Source organism: Channa argus, chromosome 8 (genome assembly GCF_033026475.1).
Source record: "Channa argus isolate prfri chromosome 8, Channa argus male v1.0, whole genome shotgun sequence".
Lineage (NCBI taxonomy): Eukaryota > Metazoa > Chordata > Actinopteri > Anabantiformes > Channidae > Channa > Channa argus.
In genome coordinates this window covers 18,604,249-18,628,642 of record NC_090204.1, presented here as the reverse complement: position 1 = coordinate 18,628,642, position 24,394 = coordinate 18,604,249, and the positions used below count along the sequence as shown (strand labels likewise).

Here is a 24,394-nt window from a genome sequence, read left to right as displayed (position 1 = left end):
GGTCATTGTGTTGATGTTCCAGAATATGAGCTTCTTCTTGAACTCTGCATTGGGGGACTTTCTCTTCATTCATCCTTCTACTGCAAGTCTACTTTCTACTTTTTATTAATTTTTTTGTTCTTCAAGGTGTAGATTTTGAAAGAGTAATTTCTGCAATTAATAAATTTAAAGGCCTTCTTTCTCTTTTTTCTAAACAATGTATCATTTTCAAGTTCTGTTGCAATATTTTTAAAGGTCCCATATTATAGTACTGTACATGCCCTTTTTTAATATGTTTACAATGTTCCATGAAAACAGAAAAAGCAAAAAACAGGAAGGAGTGGAGGGTGGACAGACACTGCAAATGTGTAAAGTTTCAAAAAGTGAATTTTGCATGATAGGGGACCTTTAAAACACCCTCCCACGGTTGAATAGTATAACTAGAAATATTGGAGGCAATAATTGTTTCATGTGAGGTGAGTAATTTATATATTTCGGATGTTTCTTGAGTGGCTGGACTAATAGAGTTGTATCTCCTGTGCCACATCAGCAACATCAGCATCAGCATGATAATCGACGGCTTTCGGCTCGTCCCTTGCGGGGGGTCGCCACAGTGCAACATGTTCCGCACATAAATTTAAGAACTACAGACGCCCTTCCTGCCCCAACCCTCCTATTTATTTATTTTTTTTTAAATCCGGGCTCAGGAGCGACACCCTTGGTCGCTGGGCAGGGTGGAGGGCCACACCTGGTGGGGTGGGATTTGGAAGATGCCTAGTTGGGGCCTGGAGGACAACACAGCACAATCACACGCTGCTCAAAAACACAAGCTGAAAGATGCTATTGAGTCTCTTACAATGCAGGTGATTTTCACCTTTAGCAAGTCAACTGCAGTTTGCACCTTGGAGAGTTCAGGATAGTCTGTTGCTGTCTAAAATCTTAAGCCAGTCAATAGAGCTATGATTGACAGAAAAATGCAGCTGATTTTATTTCTAGAGGTTTTGTTGTTGGTTTGTTTGTAGGATGAACAGAGTGCGGAATCACTTCAGGTTAAAACCATTTTTTTGTTTTTGTGTAAATGGAGCCTTCTCTAATCTGTGTGTTGCCATTGTACCACTATGAATACTAGTAATTACACAAGGTCAGAGATGACGCTGGACTTTGCAATAGTGGATGAGTGTGTGTGTGTGTGTGTGTGTGTGTGTGTGTTTATTTCAAAGCTTTGCAATACTCAAGTATTTCTGATTTTCTGACACACTTTAATGGCTGTAGATAAATCTAGATTTTGCTGTGCTTCTTGCTTTGTAAACAGTTTCTGCTTTTATTGTGGATTTTTTTCTGATCTGAAATATACTGTAGATTTTGCAAAATTTTATATCACACTGACATTGATATTGTTTTACTGTGAATAAGGTATTTCTAGAGCAATTTTAGCATGCTTACTTACAACTGTAATATATAGAACAAACTGTTTTCAGTCAATAATAATATTGCATTTGAACTGACATTAACAGAACACGACAAACATTGATTTTATTTATTTTCATTGTGTATTTATGGATAATTTTAACTTCGATAATCATACTTTGTCTTATATTTTGAAAAATATATATAAATCTTTTCTTTTACTTTGAGCAGAAGGAATTGTCTTTTACATTCCTAAATAAAATTGTGGACTGAAGCACAACTTTGTTGTTTTTACTTTCTGCCAGCATTCACAGTAAAAGCCATCAAGTTTATACGTAGAAGAGAAAATACGTATTTGAAGCCATAATCTGAACGTTTAAGATTTCATGTCTACAAAACCCTCTGCTCAAACCTCACAACCTATATATTGATAAAATACACTTAATTGGAATGAATGCAAAGATGTTTTCATGATCAAAAAGAATATTACAAATAAAATTCACATGACAATTACAACTTGTTGAATGGCTCCCAACTGAAGTAAATGCCAAGGGTAAAACGAGTGCTCACTGATCAGTCATCCTGTCCTTCCACAGAGTCCTGCATCAATTCAAACAGCATCTTTGTACTGTAGAATGTGTTTACATACTTTAGAGACATTTTACAGAGTATTTGCGGGTATTGCATATCTAAACAGAAGAGTGCTACATAAACAGGTGTGATGAAAAAAAGTGTGTCTCACAAGTAGTTAATTTTTTAACCCTTAAAATATGAAGCTTAAATGAATTGTTTGGGATTTGGGAGTACGACTTATGCACATGGAACAGCACGTTGGTCATTTAGTTTTTCCTGCTCTTCAGAGGGTTCGAATGCTGTAGGAAACGAGGGCTGTGCTGTGCAACAAAATGCACCTCACCTACGCTTTCAAGTGTAATAACAAATCAAAAACTGAATCCATCAAGGTTGCAATGTTTAAAGGAGAATTGTAACTTTTTTAACACTTAAGTCGTGGCTTGCTTTGTTATTTTTTTCAAAAGTATGACTTCTAATTTAACCATCCATCCATTATCTTCCACTTATACAGAGTCAGGTCGCGGTGGCAGCAGGTTCAGTAAGGCCTACCAGCAAGGATTCCGAGGCGTTCCCAGGCCAGGTCTGGGTCTACCACTGGGAGGCGCCCAGGAGGCTTTCTGATAAGTTTTCCGAACCACCTAAACCTTTGAACGCAAAGGAGCAGCAGCTCTACTCCAAGCTCCCTTTAGATGTCAGAGCCCCACACCCGGCCCCCCCTCTGAGAAAACTAATTTCTGCTGCTTGTATTTGCCGTCATTTTTTTGGTCACCATGACCATCGATGAGGGTTGGAAGAAACAGATACTGGTAAATTGAGAGCTTTGCCTTGCAGCTTAGCTCCCACTTCACCACAATGTCCACATAACTGATGTCAACCAATCTGCCTGTCAATCTCGGGATCAATTACACCCCCACCCCTGAGCACAACCCCAAGATATAAAACTCCTTCACTTGGGATGAGTACTCATTCTCAGCTTAAAAGGGACAATACATCATTTTCTGGCAGAGAATCGTGGCCTCAGACCTGGAGGCGCTGACCCGCATCCCATTGGCTTCACACTCTGCTGCAAACAATCTCAGTGCATGCAGAAGCTCACGATCTAACGAAGCCAACAGAACCAAATCATTGGGTAAAAAGCAGATTCTGAAGTCCACCAAAGCAGACACTCTCCTCCACCCAGCTGTGCCTTGAAATCCTGTTTATGAAAATCACCAGTGGGATCGGGGACAAAGGGCAACCCTGTTTGACCTATTACAGAGAATACGAACAAGACCCTCACTCTGGTTGTACAAGGACCAGATGGCTACTACGAACGGCCCCGGCATCCCAACCTCCCGTTGAAACACTTGCAAACACTGTGGAAACCAGGAAAGGTTTCCAAGACCAACGGCCCATTCCTTATGCATAACACTACTCAAGTTTATATTCCGTACTATTCTTACAATAACAGCGCTGACGTGTAGTCAAGGATTTAGGCTCGAACATCCACATGCAGAACATGAACCAAACGTGTACATCTGAAAGCTGGAACAGTGCAATAAGTTTCATTTCTTCAGCAAAGTCTAAGTTTGCAGCAGTGGTTTGTAAAGGAAGAAACCAAATGAGGCATATCCCCTTAAAAAAAAAAAAAAAAAAAAAAATTACATAAAAATACATTTCTGTTCTTGCGTGAATTCAACTTGCCCTGAAAGTAGTCGACCTTTTTTTGTCGTTGGGTTTTTCACTGGCAGATGTTATTACACCTTAATGGCTGCAAATTAAAATTTGACTTTTGAGGAAATATTTTACTGTAAAATGAGTTCAAATGGCCAAATAAAAAAGTAGTAATCCAAAACCTACATTTACTCATGCTGCAATGATACAGCCCACAGAGGAATTGAGAAGCTAGATCAGAAATGATTATATTGAATAATTTGTTTATCCAAAGTTCCTTCTATACAATAATGCAGTGGAAGAAGCATTGCTGACTTTAGCTCTGGCTCCAATTTCATGACAATTATCACTAAATCTGCACATGCATAAAAAAAAAAAAACCCCATGGCTATAAAACCCAGCTCAGTTGATTTATCTCCCGAACAGAGGAGTCCGTGAAACAAGCAGAAGTGCTTCAACCCCGTCTTCAACATCTGTGTTGTTTCTTGATTACCATTCAAGAATTTCAGACGTGTGTTTTCCGCTTCCCACAACCGTTTAGCTGCGTGAAAGTGACCATCAGCGATACAAGCCCCAAGCAATTCCGTTAAAGCAGGTTACTGTATACGAGCAAACAGTCCTCATGAGTCCTCATGCACTGATGTTCCTCACAATGCAGAGAGTCAAAAGTTTTGGATACACTTGGAAGTCCTTTTGAAGACATGGTAACTTTAAGCAACGACTTAAGGCCACACAAATAGACATGACTGACTTCTTTGAAGCACAAGAGCACAAAAACAAAAAAGGTTAAACAAACGGCTGAGTTAGTTACTCTATCAATGTTAGGTCCTTATGTTATGGGTCGTACAACGTTTATGTGATGGAGCTTCCATCTTCAAGGCTGTGCCTGAGTAAAATGAAGCAGCACAGCCCCATGCTGATTGGGAGTCAGGTTGGCATCAGGTCCCAAGTCTGCATTGAGACCTTTAGATCGTTAGCGGTTTTAGGTCATTTTGTTGTTGAAGCTGTTGCTGCAGGTTGGTCAACTCCTCAACCAGTTGCTTAAAGCTGATCCTCCTCTCGGGCGACTGCTCCCAGCACTTGCGCATCAGCTCGTACACCTGTGAAACAGGACGTGTCAGATTACAGCTGATGGAAATATATATTTTACCGCCAATATTTGCACTTCATAAATGTATAACAATGGCAAAAGTTAAAAAAATACAAATAAATGTGTAGATCAGGCAAGTAACCATAAGAATCGGGCTGCGCCATGTATTGGAGTAAGTAAATGAGAAAAACGTGACGAGCAAATTAGGGTCGATGGGTTTTCGTGCATTTAAGTACATTAAGCTTTTTAGGCAGCTGCTCTTGATAAAGGAAACCAGCTTTCTAATGAGCCTTTAAAAAAAAGATCCATACAGATGATCTGTTGTATGATGATCAACGTCCACCATCTGTGCTTTCAGGCGAATGATGACTCAGTTTATAAATCCCTCTCTTTCTCACCTGGTAACTTCAGGGAGTCTAAATGTGGACACTGACATTTACTAAGTCTACTGGCCATTGCTAGAGTAAATGTTCTACATTTCAAAACTCAACTCCGAATGCTCCCAAATATGCATGTGCATAACAAAAGACTGCAGCCAAAGGAGGTAACTACACAAACTGCAGCACTGAATGCTAAAAAAAATACATCCGCTGTTTGAAACAAATGCAAAGTAGCCTCCAGAAGGGTAAATAATCCTGTTCCCACAGCTGGATGTCTGTTTAATTCAGACAGATTTTCACACTGAGAAAAAGGTTCATCTGTCACAGATTTGAAGCATGTTTGCTGTGATATATAATAGGCTCCCTGGTCTCTTACCCCAACCACCAATAAATTATTTTTAACTAAATTTTAACTCTAAAACCTAAACTCTAAGGTCTTAACCCTCAAAAAAAAGTCCTCACATTTATGTTACCAAACTAAAATCTATCCATAGAAAAACATGCACACACAGACCAAAGGCCAGGGAACAGCGTCTTTCATAACTCACACAGTTCAAAGAAGCCTCATAAAGTAATGAATCGGTTTCTGTCTGAGTCAAATCGGTCTCTGATGAAACCACTGATGTTGGGGATTCAAAAACATGGAGAGCACTTGTGTAAGAGGCTGAATATTTTTAAATCACTTTTACCTTCTGACTTTAAATGTTCGACAGTTAAACAACACCAAACGTTTTCTAGGAGGATAAAGTAAATTTGGGATGTAGGAATCTCAGAAGTTCTTTTAAACCCAAATTATTTGCATGGGGAGAGAAATTTGTGTCCTTTTGAAACATCAGAAGGTTTCAATTCAGTGCAAATCTTAACACTAAAACCAAATGGCTTGTGGTGATAAACACTAAAACACAACTAAGAGAACAACTCAAACCTCACATAGTGAAGAACACTTAAAAAAAGACCTATGTTTATTTTAAATTGCAATGTGGGGAAATAGACCAAAGCTTGAATGACATTCAATTATTGTACTTCATAAGCATATGGATCTATTCACTATACAGTCCCTCCAGGACTTACTTAAACTAAAGTGCATAAAAACAGATAAATGCTACTATAATCCTACTGTACTGCAGCTCTTGCTCTTTTTTTTTTTGCAAATAAAACTCTTCAAACCCCAGAAAAAGTCCATGTTGTCATTGTGTTGTCTTATGTGTGTATTGGTAATGAAAAGACAGCTTCTTACAGCCTCAGGACAGCCCTCCGGACGTGGCAGCCTCTTCCCTTCTTGCAGCACCTTCACCAGTCGAACGATGGTCATCTGACCCTGAGTCTTACCAATGATACTGAGGAAGAGCTGTGTGGGTGATGACAAAGGCAGGTTACAAAGACTGTTCAATAAAATGTGAAAATGGGCTAAAGCATTTTAAGAAAGACACTTGTGTTCCAGATGTAATAGTGTTTCCCTTTTAGCCTTTAACATGTCTAATGTGAATGAAAGATCTTAATAAACTAAGCTCTCAGCATTGGCATAGACTGGGCTCAGTTCCTGCCATCATGTCCCAACACCATCTGCCACATACAAATGTGTGTGCTTGATAAATTCTCTTCTTTTTTCCTGCCAGACTGGTACCGTGTGTGTGTGAATTCTATTCATGTGTTAACTAAGCAACCTACCAAAACTCTAGGATAAGGATCAGTATTAATTATTAAAAATCTGTGTAAGAGAGAAAAGAATGAGACTAACCTGCATTGGGCCCTTGGAGGAGTCGCAGTAAGTGATGAGCTCATACATAGTTACGCCAAAAGACCAAACGTCTGATGCGAGGTAGAACTTACACTGAGTCAGACACTCCGGCGCATACCTGAAAAGCAGAGACAGCTTTCTGTAAGTGCGTGACTGTGCTTCACCTCCCACTTGTTCAATGTTGTTTCACACAATAGTGACTTTGATGTCAGCTGCTAAATGCTAGACTGTATTATAAGTATATCAATTATTCAGAAGAAGGCCATTTGTGGTCTATGCCATATCCAAAATCTGATTGACTTCTTCAGTGCAATGCAGTACTTTCTCCAAATGAACCAAGAGTCACAACCAGGTTGACAGTTTATTCTAAATACTGTCAATATCAAGCCCCCCTTCATATATGGTCTTGGCTATCATGGTCGAGTCGGAGAGAATAAAATTTACAGTGTTCATAACTTGTCTCCTTTGGACTCACCAGAAAACAGGGCTGTCATGGTCGTCCTTCACTGTGTAATATCCCTCGTTGTCCTTGATGCTCTTGGTGAGGCCAAAGTCTCCAATCTTCACCGTCGTCTCGTTCTCCACCAGCACATTTCGGGCAGCAAGATCCCGGTGGATGTAATTTTGGGATCCCAAATAGTCCATGCCCTTAAAAAAATAAAATAAAAATATGCATTAGGGTCACTGTTCAACTGGTTCAGAATGATTGAAATGCAGCCCTTAGCTTGTGTGATTTACAAAGTAACTGGAACGCAAATCTTAGGGGAAAGGACCAGACAAGGACTTGGAAACACATGACATCATTAGGTTTTACTTTAAATTAGACCAAATCAAAGGGGGATTGTCCTCTTTACCTGCAAACACATTCCCTAATGTAACAAAGGTCTGTTATTATCTATTAGCCCTGTTTTAGATTCCACCAGTAAAGGTTGACAGCTGGTGTTTTACCGTTAGTATGTCAGACAATCACAGAAGGACAAATGTGCCAACGGGTCTAAGGATATACCCATTACCTTGCATATCTGCATTGAGTAGCTGAGCAGGGTGCTGAGGCTGGTCTTGCTTTTGTGCCTGGGCAGATACTCCTTTAAGCTGCCTTGTGGAAGATACTCCATGATGAGCTTAATGGCCTGACCTCCTAGAAATGTTAAAAGATTTACAGTACACACAAATGCAGTCAGATTCTTGAGAAGAAATAATATCACACAGAGAGACAGATGTTTGCTGTATCCCTGTTGCAAGGTGAGTAACTAGCTTCCTCCAGCTACCAGCTGTGTGAATGTGCCTCTTACTGGTTAAAAGCACAACATAATTTAAACACATATAATACAACATTTTCCGTCTGCTTTACACCTATGGAAAACATCTTAGATAGATCCAGCAATACACATGTAGATGCCTTCATCTTACCTTCTTCTTGACAAATGCCCTTGTATTTGACAATGTTATCATGGTAGAGGGCCTTCAGGATGTTGATCTCGCTCGAGAGGCCGCTGCTCTGCTCTTCTCTGTTCTCAGGCTTCAGAGACTTCACTGCCACGAGCTCGCCCGTTCTATCTCCCCGAGGATCATAGCGACACAACTCCACCTTACCAAAGTGGCCCTGCAAAGTGGAATGCGAGAAATTTGAGTTGTCCCAGTCTTCCAGCACTGATTGTTACATATTAATCGCCTAAATTCCTTTCCAAATGTAAATTTCAGTTGTGCTAGTGCACAACAGTTTATTGTATCCTCCTTAATTTATGACAACACCACAAGAATGACAATACTTTAAAAGGGGCATCAGTAAGCTGATATGAACCATAAGTACCGATGCCCAACACACTCATAATACATAACACAGTTGATGAAACTAACATCAACAACTTAATGCATGGTCTACAGAAACACAAATACAGCAGTAAGAGTTCACCTCTCCCAGTTCTCTGATCTTCCTCAGGAATCTCCTTTCAAACACGGTTGGGTCAACCTCCGGTGTAGGATGAGGTTTGATAGATGGGTCTGAAAGTGGAAAAACAAATAAATGCACTTGCCCTGCTGTCTTTTTCTTCAACATAAGCACACTTGCGTCATAGGAAGTCTACTGTGGTTGAAAGTGTCAAAGTTTTCAGTAGAAACGTCTGTGGTTACAAAACTGCTCACTTGCTTTGATTTTTACATAAGGGGCTACTTTCAGTAGGACAATTTGTTATTAAGGCTAAACTCTTTTTAGGTCACAATTATCAACAATGACAATATAGTTTTATTTAAAACTTTTTATTTATTCTTTATTTAAAAAAAAAACGTTTTTAAATGAAACATTTTGGTGAAACTCACACTAGATCAGAATTTAAATAGGTTTTTATTGCTAGATGTCTTAGAATGTTAATATAAATAACTCTAAAAGGGGCAGCACAGTGGTAGATAGTGGTTCTAGCCTCATGGCTAGTAGGTCCCCCGTTCAAATCCATGGCCGGCTGCTGCCTTTCTGTTTTTAGTTTGCATGTCCTCTCTGTGCTTGCACTAGTTTCCTCCTGTCTGAATGTGTGAATCTAAATTTCCACTAGGTGTGACTGTGAATGGTTGTTGTTGCTCTCAGTGTGTTGGCCCTGAGATAGACTGGTGACCAGTTCAGGATGTACCCTGCCTCTCGCCCAATGACAGCTGGGACGGGCTCCAGACCACCCATGCGACCTTGAACAGGATAAGCAGTTAAGATAATAGATGGATGGAAACTCAGCGAGCTTTAGCTCAGTCAGACTGACTGCAGTATCAAATTCTGACCAGCAGGTGGAAGAACAGAGTCTATAATGTTGCCATGGGGCCCAGCTGAGGGGCAGATCAGTGATTATGCACCCAGTGAACTTCCTCATGAACATCTGAGTTGAGTAAACAACTCTCTTTGCACTGCTTACTAGGCTGCTGCTGGTAAGATACAAAACATGCAAAACATCCAGCTCATATTTCAACTGAAAAGAGTTGGCTTGAATTTTTTGAACCTGTGCCTGTGTTTGACTTGTTCTGCAGTGTACATAATATCATTCAGCTGCACCTTTATGGCCTGAAACGTTGGTTGTTTTTGTGTCACAAACACAATAATATTGCTGTTTACATGTTTTTTGCACTCACTCTGTCAAATGTAAATGTCTAATGTACAGAGCACACATTTCTCCCACATACTTTGTTCTTCTAGCCTGTATATGTCACTGACGATGGCCCTGAAGAAAGGTCTCTTCATGGGGTCGTAGTTCATGCAGTGGGTCATCAGTTCAGCCAGCTCTTTGTAGTCTGGGGTAGCCAGTTGGCACTCTGTTTCATAAAACCTCTCCTTCTGCTCAGCGTCAACACATACAAAAGAAGGAGGAAGTGCATACAGTGTTAATGTGATGACAGGTGTGTCAGTGAAGAGGTGAAGGAAAAAAATAAATCAGTCAGCAATGGACAGATTAAGTGAGTAACAGCTATAACATTTGAAACCAGAGACAGACAATATATGAAGAGCTTATGTGTGGCCCAAACCTCTGTGAGTTTCTTATCTTTGAGGGGAACTTCTCCATCATAGCAGATCTCCCACAGGGTGGTACCAAAGCCCCACTTGTCAGCTGCGATGCTCAACGCAGACACACTCTTCAAACACTCCGGAGCGATCCATGGGATGCGATGCACACACTCTGCAGAGGCAAACATCAGCTTAAGTGCCACTGAATCAATTAAGCACAGTTTGGTTGTAGTCCTATGACGTTAAGGCAAAATTTGGAACATCTTAAAACATGTTATCATGTTGTCATCATACGCGGACAAAACTAATAATAATAATAATAATAATATGTTTTTTAAAAATCACAACTTAATTCATGTATAATTAAATCTGAGTGAAGCCACTGTACAACATCTCAGAGGTTCTTGAGGTTTTCTCCTGTTTCTTCCTCAATTTGAGATTTCCCTCTCAGCTGAGAACAGAAGTTCAGATTGAAGAATTTGTTATTTTTTCAAATTCTATTCTTTAAAAGAGGCTGTAGCTAATATTTTTTATAATAACAAGGTGTAAAATAATATTATGAAAGACATTACTACAAGTGATGAACATACCGAGAATTATCAGCTGAATCTCAGACGGGTTTACAGAGCTTTTTGCTGAGCGTTAAACTAATCATTTAGCTGTCTGAAAACAAGTTTACTGATCTGATTAACACGCAATGCTCACACAAACTGCAGACAGAGCCAATACTTCACTCAGGGGCTTTTATTCACCAAGTGGCCAAAACGATGACACAGAACGAATGATAATTTTACCTTTGTAGTTGCTGATGTGAAAATAAAAGCATGTTGGCTAATAGGTTCACCATACAATGTTAACAAAAAAATCATTTTAGTTGCGTCTCAGCAACTTGTTCCCACTCCTACAAAATAAAACACCACAAACTATCTGCAAAATGTAAAAACTTTACACGGAAGTCATGTTTCGGGTGTGACTGCATGGATCTCAGCCAAATATCTCCTCACTGGTCCAAACACCAGGAACCAACCATAAAATGGAGTGTAGCTCTATGCTCACTGAGCAGGTGCTTGCCTTAAATGCTAACAGTGAAAAAAGCTTTGTATTGACTGGCTGAAATATATGACTGACTGGCCTCACAAATCCGTAACATCAGAAGAGGGGTTGTAGAGAGACAGAAATCGGAGTGGGTATAATTGAATGCAAGAAGAAAAACAATAAATTGAGGAAATTGAGGTTTGAGAAAAGGGAGCAGGGATTCCTGGGAAGAAGGAAGGAGTACTCCCAGCGGGTTTCTGAGCACTTTATCCACTATGCATTCACTCAAATCTACATACAGGACATTGATGTTTAACTGGAAGACCGGCTGATCGGCAAAGTGATGAAGAAGAAGAGGAAATGCTTACGGTTCTGGGAACCGTGAGTAAAATGGGGGGCGGGGGTGAGGGGTGCTCCCGAGGGTGTGCAGAGATGGGCAATTGCTCTGAAACCTTTACAGTCTGTCCTGTACATTGTTGATCTGTGTGCACAGCAACATTGTCTTATACCACACAATTTCTAGCTCTAATAGACAAACAGAAACATGAGGCAGCCATTTGTGCTAAAGTGTGCAATCTGAGAAGTGTCCTTTTTGTGTCATCTTCCCTGAACCCACATCTAGCTTTTAAAAACCAAATTACCGTAAGAGAGGGAAATGTGCCCAGTGCAATATGTATTGATTACGTAACAAAAATGATTCCCATTACTGACAATTTGCTTGATCGGAAATGTTTTTTTTTTCTGCACTGTGTGGGAAGACAAGAAGACACAGGGAGAGACAATGTTCAGGCAAAACAAAAATGAAGCTACAACAAGCATCATATATGTTCATACTTTAGAGTTAAAAATTGGGGACGATAAGCATAGTTTGATGTGGACAGTCAGACCCACTGGTCTCAACCTCAGCCAACGTCAGTTCATTTTCCATCAACCACGCGTACGACATGGTCAAAAGAGTTTCACAAATGTAATGTCATTTTAAATTGTTTTAAATGAACTAGTTGTAGCACTTTATTTTAAATAATGTCATCACTTTATTGTCTAAGAATTTTAGTTGAACACATATAAGATGAGTGTCTATTTAGTTTTACTTTCTTTTACAGCTGACTAGGAAAGGAAGCAGAAGTTATTGTTAAATTTTCCATGGCAGACATTGTGTAAGATTTACATTTCGGTTTTAGTAACCGAGTGAAACTGTGTGTCTGCTACCACGCGCTCACCTTCTCTAGTAAGTACTGTGATCGGTATCCCAGGGTCACTGAGCTTGATGAAAGGCCCTTCTTCATCGTTGTCCAGCCCGTCTCTGGCCAGCAAGATGTTTTTAGCGCACACAAAGCCATGGACCAACTTTTGGTCCTCCTAGAAATACACATGCCAATAAAAGACAAATGTATTAGGACTCAATCTAAAGGACAAATATTAACGCTGTGTTTGTGCAGGTAACACCAATGCTAGACTTTTTTCAATTTTGTGAGATTGCAGCGTGATACTACAGTTCTTTAAGTTAATTTATTTACCCCATAGTGACAAAGTAAAAACTGAATTTTAGAAATTGTATTTCAAAAAAATGTAAAAAGTGAAATATCACATATACATAAGTATTCAGACTGTTTGATCAGTACTTTGTTGAAGCACATTTGCCAGCAGAGGTGTCCCTAAGCCACTCCTGTGTTGTTTTGGTTAGGTGCTCAGAAATGTTGAAAGGTGAACCTTTGGCCCAGTCTGAAGTCCTGAGCACTGTGCAATTGGTTTTCATTGAGCCTCTCTCTGCATGCTGCTGAAAAACACCCCCAAAGCATAATGCTGCCACCACCACGCTTCACAGTAGTGATGCTATTGGACAGGTAATGAGCAGGTAATGAGCAGTGCCTATTTTCCTCCTGACACTTAAGAATTAAGGCTTAAAAGTTGACCCATGCTTGGAAGAGTCCTGGTTGTGTCAAACTTCTTCCATTTGAGAATTATGGAGGCCACTGTTCTCTTAGGAACCTGCAGCACAGCAGAAATTTTGTGCAATGTCCAATCAATTGAATTTACCACAGTGGACTCCAGTCAAGCTGTAGAAAGAGAACTGAGAGGCTGAATACTTGTGTATATGTGATAATTCACATCACTTTTCTATTTTTATACATTTACAGACAAATTTTGTTTTCACTTTGAAAACGAAAGTGAAAGAAGCGACACTTTGAAAATGATGCGTATGTGTGTGTGTGATAAATCCTCTCTTACCAAGTAGCTGAGAGCTGAGGCAAGCTGCTTGGCCACCTGGAACTTCCATGGTGTGCTGAGTGGACTCTGCTGTCTCCTCATGAACACATCCAGTGGTCCAAGTTGGACAAACTCCTCCACCATGATATCTTGTGACACAAAGAGACATTATTGTTATGAAATTCACATATAGCACCACATCATCATTCACTGATGCACCCACACACTTGTAAACATGCACTTACTCTCCAGATGGCGGACACACACCCCATACAGAAGTGCAATGTGTTTATGAGACACCTGTCGCATCATGCTGGCTGTTTCAAAGAAGGCCTGTCAACAGAAAGACAAAAGGAACTCAGCGATGTTTTTACTTTTTATTTTCTGAATTTGTAGTTCACGTATTAGCTTTCACAATACCACTACCACAATTCCCTTGTTACAAATTGGGTGTAGTCAAAGAACTTGTTAAATTAAGGTGTATACGTCTGTGTAACTGTTTCTCACCAAGGAGATGTCCCTGTGTCCAGAGCCCAGCACCTTCAGAACCACTTTGACTTCCTGGAAGGATAAGTAGCCTACATCCTCCTCCTCCTCACTCTTTACCTTCAGTATGCCTGAGTAGATGTTGGTTCTTGTGCCCAGGCCGAGATGCTCCTCCTGGTTAACACGACAGGGAGCAGACGGGTAAATATAATTCCTGTTCTCCTATATATTTATTTTTTTTTAATGCAGCAATAAAGAACTGAAAAGTTTTAACCAATCACAGTCTGTGATATATTGTGTGGTTTTACCATTTTGCTATGTGGATTTTTATTATTTATTGGGGAGTTTAGAAATCCTCTAAAAGCGTAAGAGCTAAATTACATAATAATACATATACATAATAATATATTACATAACAAAGTCATAATGTATAAGACGATAACAAGGAATACCTGTTCAATCTCCTCTTTAAGAATGCGAATGAAACTGAGCATGGGTGTCGGGGTTGGTGCTCTCACTTTAGTGACCACCAGCAGATTAGAAACCTCTGAAACACACAAACAAACAAAAATAATTAAAAGCTGTAACAAGTGTTTTTATATAAAGTTGTGCTTGCCACAAAGTGAGTATTTACTTTACTGCTAACAATTTTCAAAAGTGCTACTTGTATTGTTGCCAAGGTTATGTTATTGTAGTGCTGTCATTTAGCACAACATTTAGCCTTATTTGAAAAGTTGGTGCTGCAGTCACACAACAAGGAACAATAAAACCTGAAATTGTGTTCACTGTAAGGTAAACTTGTGTTGAAGCGATTTTGACAGCACAAAAGTTTGAAAAACCTATAGATAATGAAAGCTAAACTGTTTACATGTGGTAAAACATGCTCCCAATAATTACGTCAATGCGGCCACGATGTGAACAGCTACTCAGGCTGGGTTACCATACTGTTTATTTTTTATATTTACGAAGTAGTGTGTGGGAGGATAAAGTGAACCACTCTGTGTGCCTCTTACGTTTGTGTGTGTGTACGGGGGCTGTGTGTGTCTGATGTTTTAACAAAACCAGCACACAGTGGTATGAGGGGAAAGTATCTGCACTCCATCAGCTTCACCCTACATTAACTGACACAGGGTGTTAAGATCACCGTTTCAAGACATGCAATCTGTATTTTCATGCAGCACAACATGCACCCACACATCACATATTACATATCATACTGCACCCACTCCTTAACACCTTGACCTAATGCAGGCCTAACCTATATTATTTACTCTAAAACTTGCCACAATGGTCATTACTAGTGTCAAAAACCCAAATTCTAGTGACACACGACATCACACCCTGCACAAAACCAAAACACCAAAGGAAACGTAAAACGTTTCCATCATATCCTTTAGATGTGTTTGACAGAATGGCAGCATGTTATTATCGTAGCCAATATGTTGATACATCTTGATGTTGATACTAGATATGCATGAATGATACATCATGATATATCATATCAATCAATATTTTAGCAGCGAAAACAACACAGCAGTCCAATCTTTATCTTCCACCGAAGCAGATGTAGCCCTAAATCTAAACAAAAACTGCCTGACATAATGATAATAATCAACATCACTTAACCTCAAACATAAACAGCTCAACACATCCATGCAGACATGGCTCCACCTTTCCATGAGTGAAGTAAACACAAGTGTGCAAGTTTGGCACCGGAAAGCCACATTTACAACTCTCTTCCTCCTTGACACCATTTCACACAGACAAGAGACAATGTTCCTGTCAGCAGCGTTTCACAAGCCCTCAGCTAGTAAGAGACATAACCACATATAGATGGAATTAAACAGTCACTACATTGAACAGTGTGTTGGTGGGTAAGCTTTGCTTCGCTGACCTCTATGAATTGAAAGGTTCAAGTCTGTTGCACTAATGAGCCCACTCAACATCATAAGCAGGTGTGGTCTTTTATAAGCGTCTCCACAACCAGCTGTGATGGGAGGTTTGCACAAAGGACTGCAGTAAAGTGTTGCACAGGGTGTAGGCGGAATGTGAACAGGCTCTGTGCCAGAGCAGGCTGAGGTTTTTGCTGCCATTTTTCACACTTTGAGTATTTATTATATGAAGGATCTTGCGATAAATCAATAAACTTAATTACCTTTTCATCTGTATGAAGCTCTATGGCTGCACGACATTAAAAATTTTATTTGACATTAAAAATACTGGACTTTAAACATTAAAACTTCATGTCAACTTCATTTGGAAGGAATAGAGTTTTCAGAATTGTTTGGGTGTTGTATAGTAAATGAAGCATTTGCAGCTCAGGTTCATCCTGCCTATTAAAACTGAACATTAATTAAAAAAAAATTTACTTTTTTAAGCAATATCGCAACGACAATTTAATTTGGAATTCTGTCAAAAGCACCTTTTTTGGTCATCAAGGTTCAAGCAGACAAGCCCCTCCCCCATTTGACAATAAAGTTCTTTAGAAGACACACCCAGCAATATTTAGCAATAGACTCCAAGCCTCCCTTACTTAAAAAACATGTTTTAATTACAGCCTAAATTGCACCTTTTGATAGCAAATTACGAGATTGATTTGAAAAACAATAATTGTCCACCTTAAAAGCCCAACTGTTGAACACCGCTGTTGTAATGCATTTATGGAACTGGTGTGGTAAACTTTAACAGGACTGTGGTTTATTTAAAAGGACTACATGTGAAAACACCTTAGTATACAATTCCCCATGAAGGCATCACCCCTGTTTTTGGTAGAAGTCATCCTTTCCGTAGCCAAAATAATGCTAAGCCACTGATGCCTGAGAAACTGGTCAAAAATAATTTGGTGTGTTGGTGGTACACTGTCCAAGCAGATCCTGCATGTCAACCACTAGCAACAAACTCACTATCTCAAAATCCTTTAATCTGAATAAGTATTATCATTGTTATGCAATACTTCTTACCACAACCCCTTTAAATGGCTCATTTTTAGTTATTTTAGCATGGCTCACCTGAGAATTAAGGTGCAAGTTCAGTGAATTTGTAGTATTGCATGGTTTAATGCCTCATGTGCCTTTGTATAAACCACCATGTCTGCTGCCACATTAGGTTTACCTCTTGGCTGTGGGGGACAGCATCGGAGCAGCTGGAAGTGGAGGTTGTCGGTGCGAAGACTCTGGCCCTCAAGGTGCTCCAGCAGCTCCCTGAGTGTGGGCCGCAATGTATCAGTGCCAAACAGGCGGTACCCATCAGAGGCCACCTCGATTTGGAAGTTCTTATATTGACGCACAGGATGGGATTCCTTTAGGTCAATCTAAAAGAAATGTGAAAGGTATCAACAAAGGTGTTAACATAAATACAGGTAAAGTATGATATATAGATTACAGGTCAAACTCAAGTGAAGAAGATAATATTCCACACACATCACTATTATACTGAACAGTTATCCAAATCTTAAACAAGAATCAACTATTTCTATTTATTGGTTTTACCTGAGACATTATAAGAGCTTTTAGACTCAGACTCAGTGGGTTGGCTACATGAATTTCTGTGTGTTATAGAATGTGCAGTACATAGTAGTGACCTGGTTTAGTCCAAGCACCCTGTAATACCATATCAAATAAACTAACAATATTGGATTTGCATCTTTGTTTGTCTCTCCCTTGGTTAGTGAGTGACCTATTACCTAATCTAATAAAACAGTGTTTCTTCATATGAATGTTAGTTCATACTGTAATTACGATAGCGACACTATGCACAGTTTATAAAACTCAGTCACTAGACTGGGTAACCAAAAATATTTATTACTATACATATACTTATAACTATACTTTTGTAATCATTATGCCTCGGGGGAGTAAAGGATTTATGGGGGGCAACAGTGGCTCAGCTGATAGAGTGGCCAACTACCGACCACATGTTCTTCCTGACCAAAAGTCGAAGTGTCCCTGAGCAAGACACTGAACCCCCAACAGCCCATCCCTGTTGGGGGAGGATTGCATCAGGAACGGCATCCGGCTTAAAAACTGTGCCTATTAACATGCGGACAAATGATCCGCTGTGACGACCCTGAACTCACAGGATAAGCCGAAAGGACAAAAAAAAAAAAAAAGGGAGTAAAGGGATTTATGAATTACAGCTTCCTAACAACTAACGAATATTTTCCTTCATACCTCACTGCAGACCACAGTGATGATGATGTATTGGTAGTCAGTGCAGCTCCAGCGCAGGATGTAGGTGCCCTCCTCATTGCCTTCCTGACGCAATTTGTGGATGGCATACTCCGTACTGGAAACAGCAGAAGCACAATAAATAGAAGCAGTAATGAAGTTGTATCAAATAAAAATAGAAGGTTTTATGACATCTTTTAATATAACCTTCAATAATGAAATTTCCAGCACACTCACTGATCTCATCTGAATTTTACTAATAATCATAAATGGATAAATCTGCTTTAAATGGCTTGAAAGCCAATGCTTTTGCTCCAGCTGTGCAATAAAGCCGTGAATAGGTGAGCATGTTGTCGTGGTTAGGATAATTACTTCTGTTCTAATTTAAAATAGTCTACTCACTTTTATACAGTAGATACAATTAGATTAATATGTCTAATAACGCTGCCTATGTTGAGGCAACACGCTTAACACAGGCAGTGTTTGACTCGAACGCGGCATGAATAAAGCCGTGAGTACGTACCAGATGGGTCCATGGCAGCCATTGTTGATGTTGTGTACAACCGATGCAGGGGCCACGTCCTTGCACAGGTAGTGGTGTGCATCCACTGTCAGTCTGAAATACCCATCTACAAGCGCTGCCAAGGACAAAGCCTCAGACTGAGAAGCCAATTGCAAATCCTGGAACAAAATGTGATGGAAGAGAGATTTATAAATAGTTAAAGGCAAAAGCTGATTAGCAGTTCCAGAAGATTATCTAAAAATTGGGGAACTATATTAATGATGAAGCATGATATCAGCATTAGTCATGACTAATGGCATGTAAGAAGATATCAAATAAAAAAAACATTATTTCATCTAATGGATGGCACAAATCTTGATCCCACATGAAACACATTATTTGTTTGTCTCACCATTCTCTTGTTGTCCTGCTTGTAGATTGTGACTGTAGCCTCTTTGATGACTGTGTGTGTGATCTCATAGAAATCACAAAATATCTCCCAGCCTTCATTAGCCTCTTTCTTTCTGTCATTTTTAAGTTTTCCATCCTGCTTGTTCTTCTTCGACTTCCCCTTTTCCTTGGTGATCACAGACTGTTCCGAAGATAAAACCAGCAAATACAAGACACATCAAGTCTAAATGCAAAATTTGTAATGTTGTTAATTATGTATATATTATGCATGATTTTTATTATCTATATTGGATTTAATATTACCAAGTTAAAAATCCCTATAGAAATGTATCTATTGGGATTTACCGAGATGAGATTTTTGTATTTAATTTCAGACATTTAAGATAACATAAAAAAAAAAAAATCCATATTATATATTATCTTTTAACAGTATAGTAAATCTTAATTTTGGTTTAAGACACATTCGATTAGATGTTCTGCAACAATAGATTTTGATCCATTTCTTACATGTTTAAAATTTGAATTACATTTTTTTTTGCCTTAGGACATCAAAGACAATGATCGAAACTATGCCAATCCAATCAGTGCCGAAAGATACAGTTATATATGACAAAGAAAGTTTGTTGCCTGATGCTGACATCTCACCATCATGTAACAAGATAGAGGTATTAACAGACAGCTTGACTTACTGAGGCAGGCTTCTTCCTCCAGGAAATGCCATTGGTACCAGTAATCAGAACGTGCATGTTGCTCTGGTTGTAGCATCCTGGAAAGAGGGAGCAACAATCATATAACTGCAAATACACAGAGCCAAACTGTTTACTACTTAATACATACATAATAATATAAAAATAAAATATAATATTATTATTTAAAAAATTTAAAACTACTATGTGATGCTATAGGTTTAAACAAAGAAAGATTCTGGTCTTAAGGACATTACTAAAATTCTGCAATAGGCCTTTACACACTAGATAGATATCAGTCATCAGTCAGTCAGTCATATCATAACTGCTATGATCCAATACCAGTGGACAAAATACAGTAGAAATGTATTTAAAAATTTGCAGTTTTGTGTAGCAACTTTAAAAACAATACATTTATCAAACTCCCTCTCTTTGTTTAATCATGTATTAATTTATAATCTCTAGTAATTCTAGTAAAAAGGCATCTAAGACAAAACTCAGCAGTTGTATGCCACAAATCTGACATGTTAAGAACAGTTTTTTTGTCACTACCTGATTTTCTTTGAGTCTTACCACTGCAATGATCGCCGTCCTGCAATACACTGAGCGTAACAGGCTCAAACAGCTCACAACCAAGACCGCTGGTCAGGCCCTCCAGTGTGGCCAAGTACTTGATCTTCAGGTCATAAGCAGATATGTTGCTGTCCCTGACCGTGCGGCGGTTGAATTCACTGAGGAATTTTTTGAAGACGTTGTTGATGCGGATGCGCGTCAGAACATTACGCTGCTTAATGTTGCGGTTCAGTGACTCTGGTATGAAACGTTTGTAGCTGGAGGGGTTAAGATAGAAAGACAAAAGATTATGACATACTTCCTTCATACAGATGTCAAATTCTTTGTATAAGTTGAAGGTAAGAGAAAGCATTGTGTCCAGTGGCTTCTGAGAAACTAAGGATTAAAAAAATCCATGAATTACTAAGTAACACCTGTTTTTATGTGTTTAAATGCAGTATAAATGTCAAATGTAGAAGATTAAAAGGTGATGAACGTGAGCAAGACGACTGTGTTAACGTGAAGGAAATGTATTATGCCACAGAAGCATAATGTCAAACACAAAAATTTAAACCTAGGAGAAGAAAAAAACAAACACTATAGTGTTTCCTTTTTACCTCATAGGAAAGCCTTTATGTTTATGGAATTGTGCTTAACATGTCACTGGAGTTAAATGGCATACTGCCATCTGGCTAGTTGGTGAGTTTAGCATCTGGCATGGCCATAAACAAGAAGTCTTTGTCTCTTTTTTTCCTAGCATGTAAATATGAACAATGGATTAAATTCATAAGAGATTTGTTTGTGGAAGTGCAACTTTCCTGTTTATTGGGATAACATTAGCATGTGGGCTGAGCTCTTATTTGCCCATGTAAAGGGCCATTTAGAGCGAGACCATTTTATAGAATTTCCTAGGATGGCACTGGGAGGTTCATGCCACTATTATTGTTAAGCTTGGGTGTTATTTAAAGTTCCTAATAAAGCCTGCTGAAGGTGCATGTTTCAGACTTGTTTAGAAAATCTATGATACAAGTACATCATGTCATTTGTGTGTGTGTGTGTGTGTATGTGTTACCTGATTTCATGCGAAGCAGTGGGCAGAGGCATATGCACATTCATGGCATAGTGAGTAATCGCAAGCACAGCCATGCCCAAACACTCATTTTCTATCTCATGTTGCTCTGTCTCTGACTGGCATGTTCTTAGCGGAACCACACCCATCTGAAAGTCATGTTGGCCCTGTGAAGAAAAAAACAAAACACATATATTTCTATTTAAAAATGCTAACAGCACAAAATAAAGAAAAAATTTGAAATTTAATTTCATGGCTTTCACTTAAATTATATTATATTTAAATTATATTTATACAGCTGACAAGTGTGAATTAAAATTTTTGAGTAGCACGTTTTTACAGTCTTATGTTTTATATTAGTTTTAATGGGCCAAAACAGTGAAATTGACATTTAATCACTGACCTTAAAGATACACTTCCTGATACCGTTTCGTTTCCTCTCAACTGTTGATGTTTTTAAACTGAGATGTTTTTAAACATTTCAGCTTTCAAGACACAATGTACTCGCAAAAGGTACATTACATAAAAAAATAAATAAAATGTACAAACGTTCAAATACTTTTGGTTTGGTCATTTCTTTTAAGCTGGTTTGCACAAATATATTATTCATATGTTCAACAACGTGAAATGTCTGCTTAACACTGAGAGACAAGACAATATTAACAAAGTCGTATTTGAGGACTTTCCAGCATCTAAAAACAATCTAAACCTGATGCAAGCACACACCTGGGCAAACAGATAGTCGAGAGAGGCAGCGTCCAGTAGGGGCGTTCCCTCCGGGGCTTTCTGTGAGTTGAGTCCTCCTCGGAGTTTACTGATGCAGTGTCTCCAAACTGGAGTCTCTCCCTCGGTGGTGCCATGCCAGTTTCTGAAATAAAACCTGAAAGAAGACACAAATACTCTATTGTGTGTATGGCTTTGGGAAAACACTCAAAATATACACATATACTTACACAAAAACATAAATGCCCTCTATAATGAAGACATTCCCCAAACCTTTTTATTCTTAGTGTACTAATCTCATGTCCAGGAACTCACAACTAGGTTTTAAAAATATTTCCTGAAAGAATTGAGGACATCAGGTTTTAACAACATGGTCTGCAAAATAAAGGGAGCACTAAGTTATACAATACACTACATCTTGCTAAACCCCGGTTATATACTAGAACGTTCAGTAAATACGAGAGACATAGAATTAAAGTTTTATTAGCATTGACCTGATTGAAAAATAAGCTTTGTCTCTGCATCTGAGCTTCTATTTGGGAAAGAAAGAAACAGAAAGAACACACTTTTTTTAAAAGGGATTTTTTCCTGTTTTCTCTGAAGTGAAACACTTTTTCAGCTAGGCCGTGCTTTTCAGAGGAAATATCTATCTTGTCTCTAAAGCAATATAGACGTTTGTACGAATCATAGATTGGATATGTTCTAGAACCTTCCAAGACTAGCAACAAACATAGCAAGCTAAACACTGCCACGTTGAATGGAGCCTCTCTGACCTACTACAGACCTACTACCTACTAGCATTACGGCGTCATTTTCTCCTTTTTTTCTTCTAGAATCTAATAGAAATTTATCCTGGTGAAAGATTGTTTTTACGTCAAGACTTGACCACAATACATTGCTTATTAAGAACACTGCACTACACACAAGCATGCGCAACACATGCCACAGTTGAGCTTTGTGCACACTCACTTTTCTCTCTACTAGCTATTGTTGCAACGGAGCACAGAGAAAGAGGAAGTTCAATTTACACCACAGTAATGTTTTTCCCCCAAAAAACTGAAAAGATGTTTTTTTCTTTCTTTAGCTTATTCAGAAAAAGTTTATAAGAGGGAGATCAACTGGGTGATATCGTGGTGTAAGTGACTGTATTAGTTTAAAGAGGGTTACGTCCCTCGTGGATACATTCAGAGAATTCCTTGTAGCATTTAGTAGCATTTCATGCTTAAAACAAGGTCATAATTAGCAATTTAGTCATTTATATAATCTTGTTATCTATGACTCACTGATTTCTTTTCCTATTTTGAGATGATATTAGTTTATGAGCAAAAGCTTAAAACCAGTCTCTGAAACACCAAGCTTCATCTTTGAATTTGAAATACTGTTTCTCTGGTTGAGTCTTCCTTTCTCCTTCATCTTACTGAGCCAGAGTAAGAATCAAGTTCTAACTAGCCTGTATCTGCATAGGTCTTATTCATAACACATTCGCAATTTATAGGTTCTTTGTTTGTGGGCAAAGTGTTACACTTGGCTCAGGGTGGTAACAAAGAAAGGTGTGAAGTTGTACCCAACTAAATAATATGTATGACATACCTCTGTCAGCAGCACCTTTAGCACTGTATACATCTGGCAATGACAGGCATCTGTTTCTACCTTATCTAATATTTATAATAAATATTATATAAGGTACCAACAATAGCTTGATTTCTAGTCCAGACAACGAAGTGAGCCTTTGACAAAGGTCTTCAAACCACTCTTAATGTACCTCCCAATCCCAATATTATTTTAAATAATGCTTCCACTGGACTACCCTTGATTCAAATAATAAGTTGATTTCCAATTGTGAATACACCTGGCCACTATCAATGTAACGTATAGTGTATATTCAACTGAAATGTAGTCACCCTGTGATGCAATCTTACCTCATGCGATAGTGCAACTTGATATTGGTTTCATCTGTGACCTTAAACTCATAGTTGGGGGGGTACCACGTGCCCGTTGACTCATTGTACAGGGCAAACAGATTGTGGCACAAGGGAGAGATTGCTGAGAAAAGGAAGAGAACAGAGAGGGGAAAAAATAAATCAATATTCAGTCAAATCTCATATCCTGTCAGGAGCAGCAGCAAGCAATTTTCTTCTAAATCAAGATAAACAGAAAAGGCTCCTTGCACCTTCATCTAAGTCTGGTTTACTACTTTAGACTTTTTACTCATACCAACCATTCATTAAATTTAGAACAGCAGCTGATTTTAAACACAT

The 24,394-nt window shown here is 38.8% G+C and overlaps 1 protein-coding gene across 2 annotated transcripts in view; it reads right to left on the bottom strand.

Annotated features, from left to right (window-relative positions):
• Positions 1–1,502: 1,502 nt before the first annotated feature.
• Positions 1,503–24,394, bottom strand: part of jak1 (Janus kinase 1) — a 34,867-nt gene continuing 11,975 nt past the window's right edge. The window contains exons 3-25 of one of the 2 annotated variants that reach the window (XM_067514291.1): positions 24,056–24,179; positions 22,140–22,293; positions 21,417–21,580; positions 20,345–20,622; positions 19,796–19,872; positions 19,108–19,287; positions 18,717–18,874; positions 18,197–18,311; positions 17,139–17,337; positions 14,480–14,574; positions 14,049–14,201; positions 13,787–13,874; positions 13,563–13,690; positions 12,554–12,692; positions 10,319–10,470; positions 9,980–10,130; positions 8,733–8,821; positions 8,231–8,423; positions 7,834–7,958; positions 7,296–7,468; positions 6,821–6,938; positions 6,320–6,430; positions 1,503–4,712 (exon numbers count right to left, since the gene is read on the bottom strand). In XM_067514291.1, coding sequence (XP_067370392.1) covers positions 4,578–4,712; positions 6,320–6,430; positions 6,821–6,938; positions 7,296–7,468; positions 7,834–7,958; positions 8,231–8,423; positions 8,733–8,821; positions 9,980–10,130; positions 10,319–10,470; positions 12,554–12,692; positions 13,563–13,690; positions 13,787–13,874; positions 14,049–14,201; positions 14,480–14,574; positions 17,139–17,337; positions 18,197–18,311; positions 18,717–18,874; positions 19,108–19,287; positions 19,796–19,872; positions 20,345–20,622; positions 21,417–21,580; positions 22,140–22,293; positions 24,056–24,179 — 3,299 coding nt within the window. In that variant the 3' untranslated portion in view covers positions 1,503–4,577. The remainder of the gene's footprint in view (positions 4,713–6,319; positions 6,431–6,820; positions 6,939–7,295; positions 7,469–7,833; positions 7,959–8,230; positions 8,424–8,732; positions 8,822–9,979; positions 10,131–10,318; positions 10,471–12,553; positions 12,693–13,562; positions 13,691–13,786; positions 13,875–14,048; positions 14,202–14,479; positions 14,575–17,138; positions 17,338–18,196; positions 18,312–18,716; positions 18,875–19,107; positions 19,288–19,795; positions 19,873–20,344; positions 20,623–21,416; positions 21,581–22,139; positions 22,294–24,055; positions 24,180–24,394) is intronic. The other variant, XM_067514292.1, reaches the window with a different exon arrangement.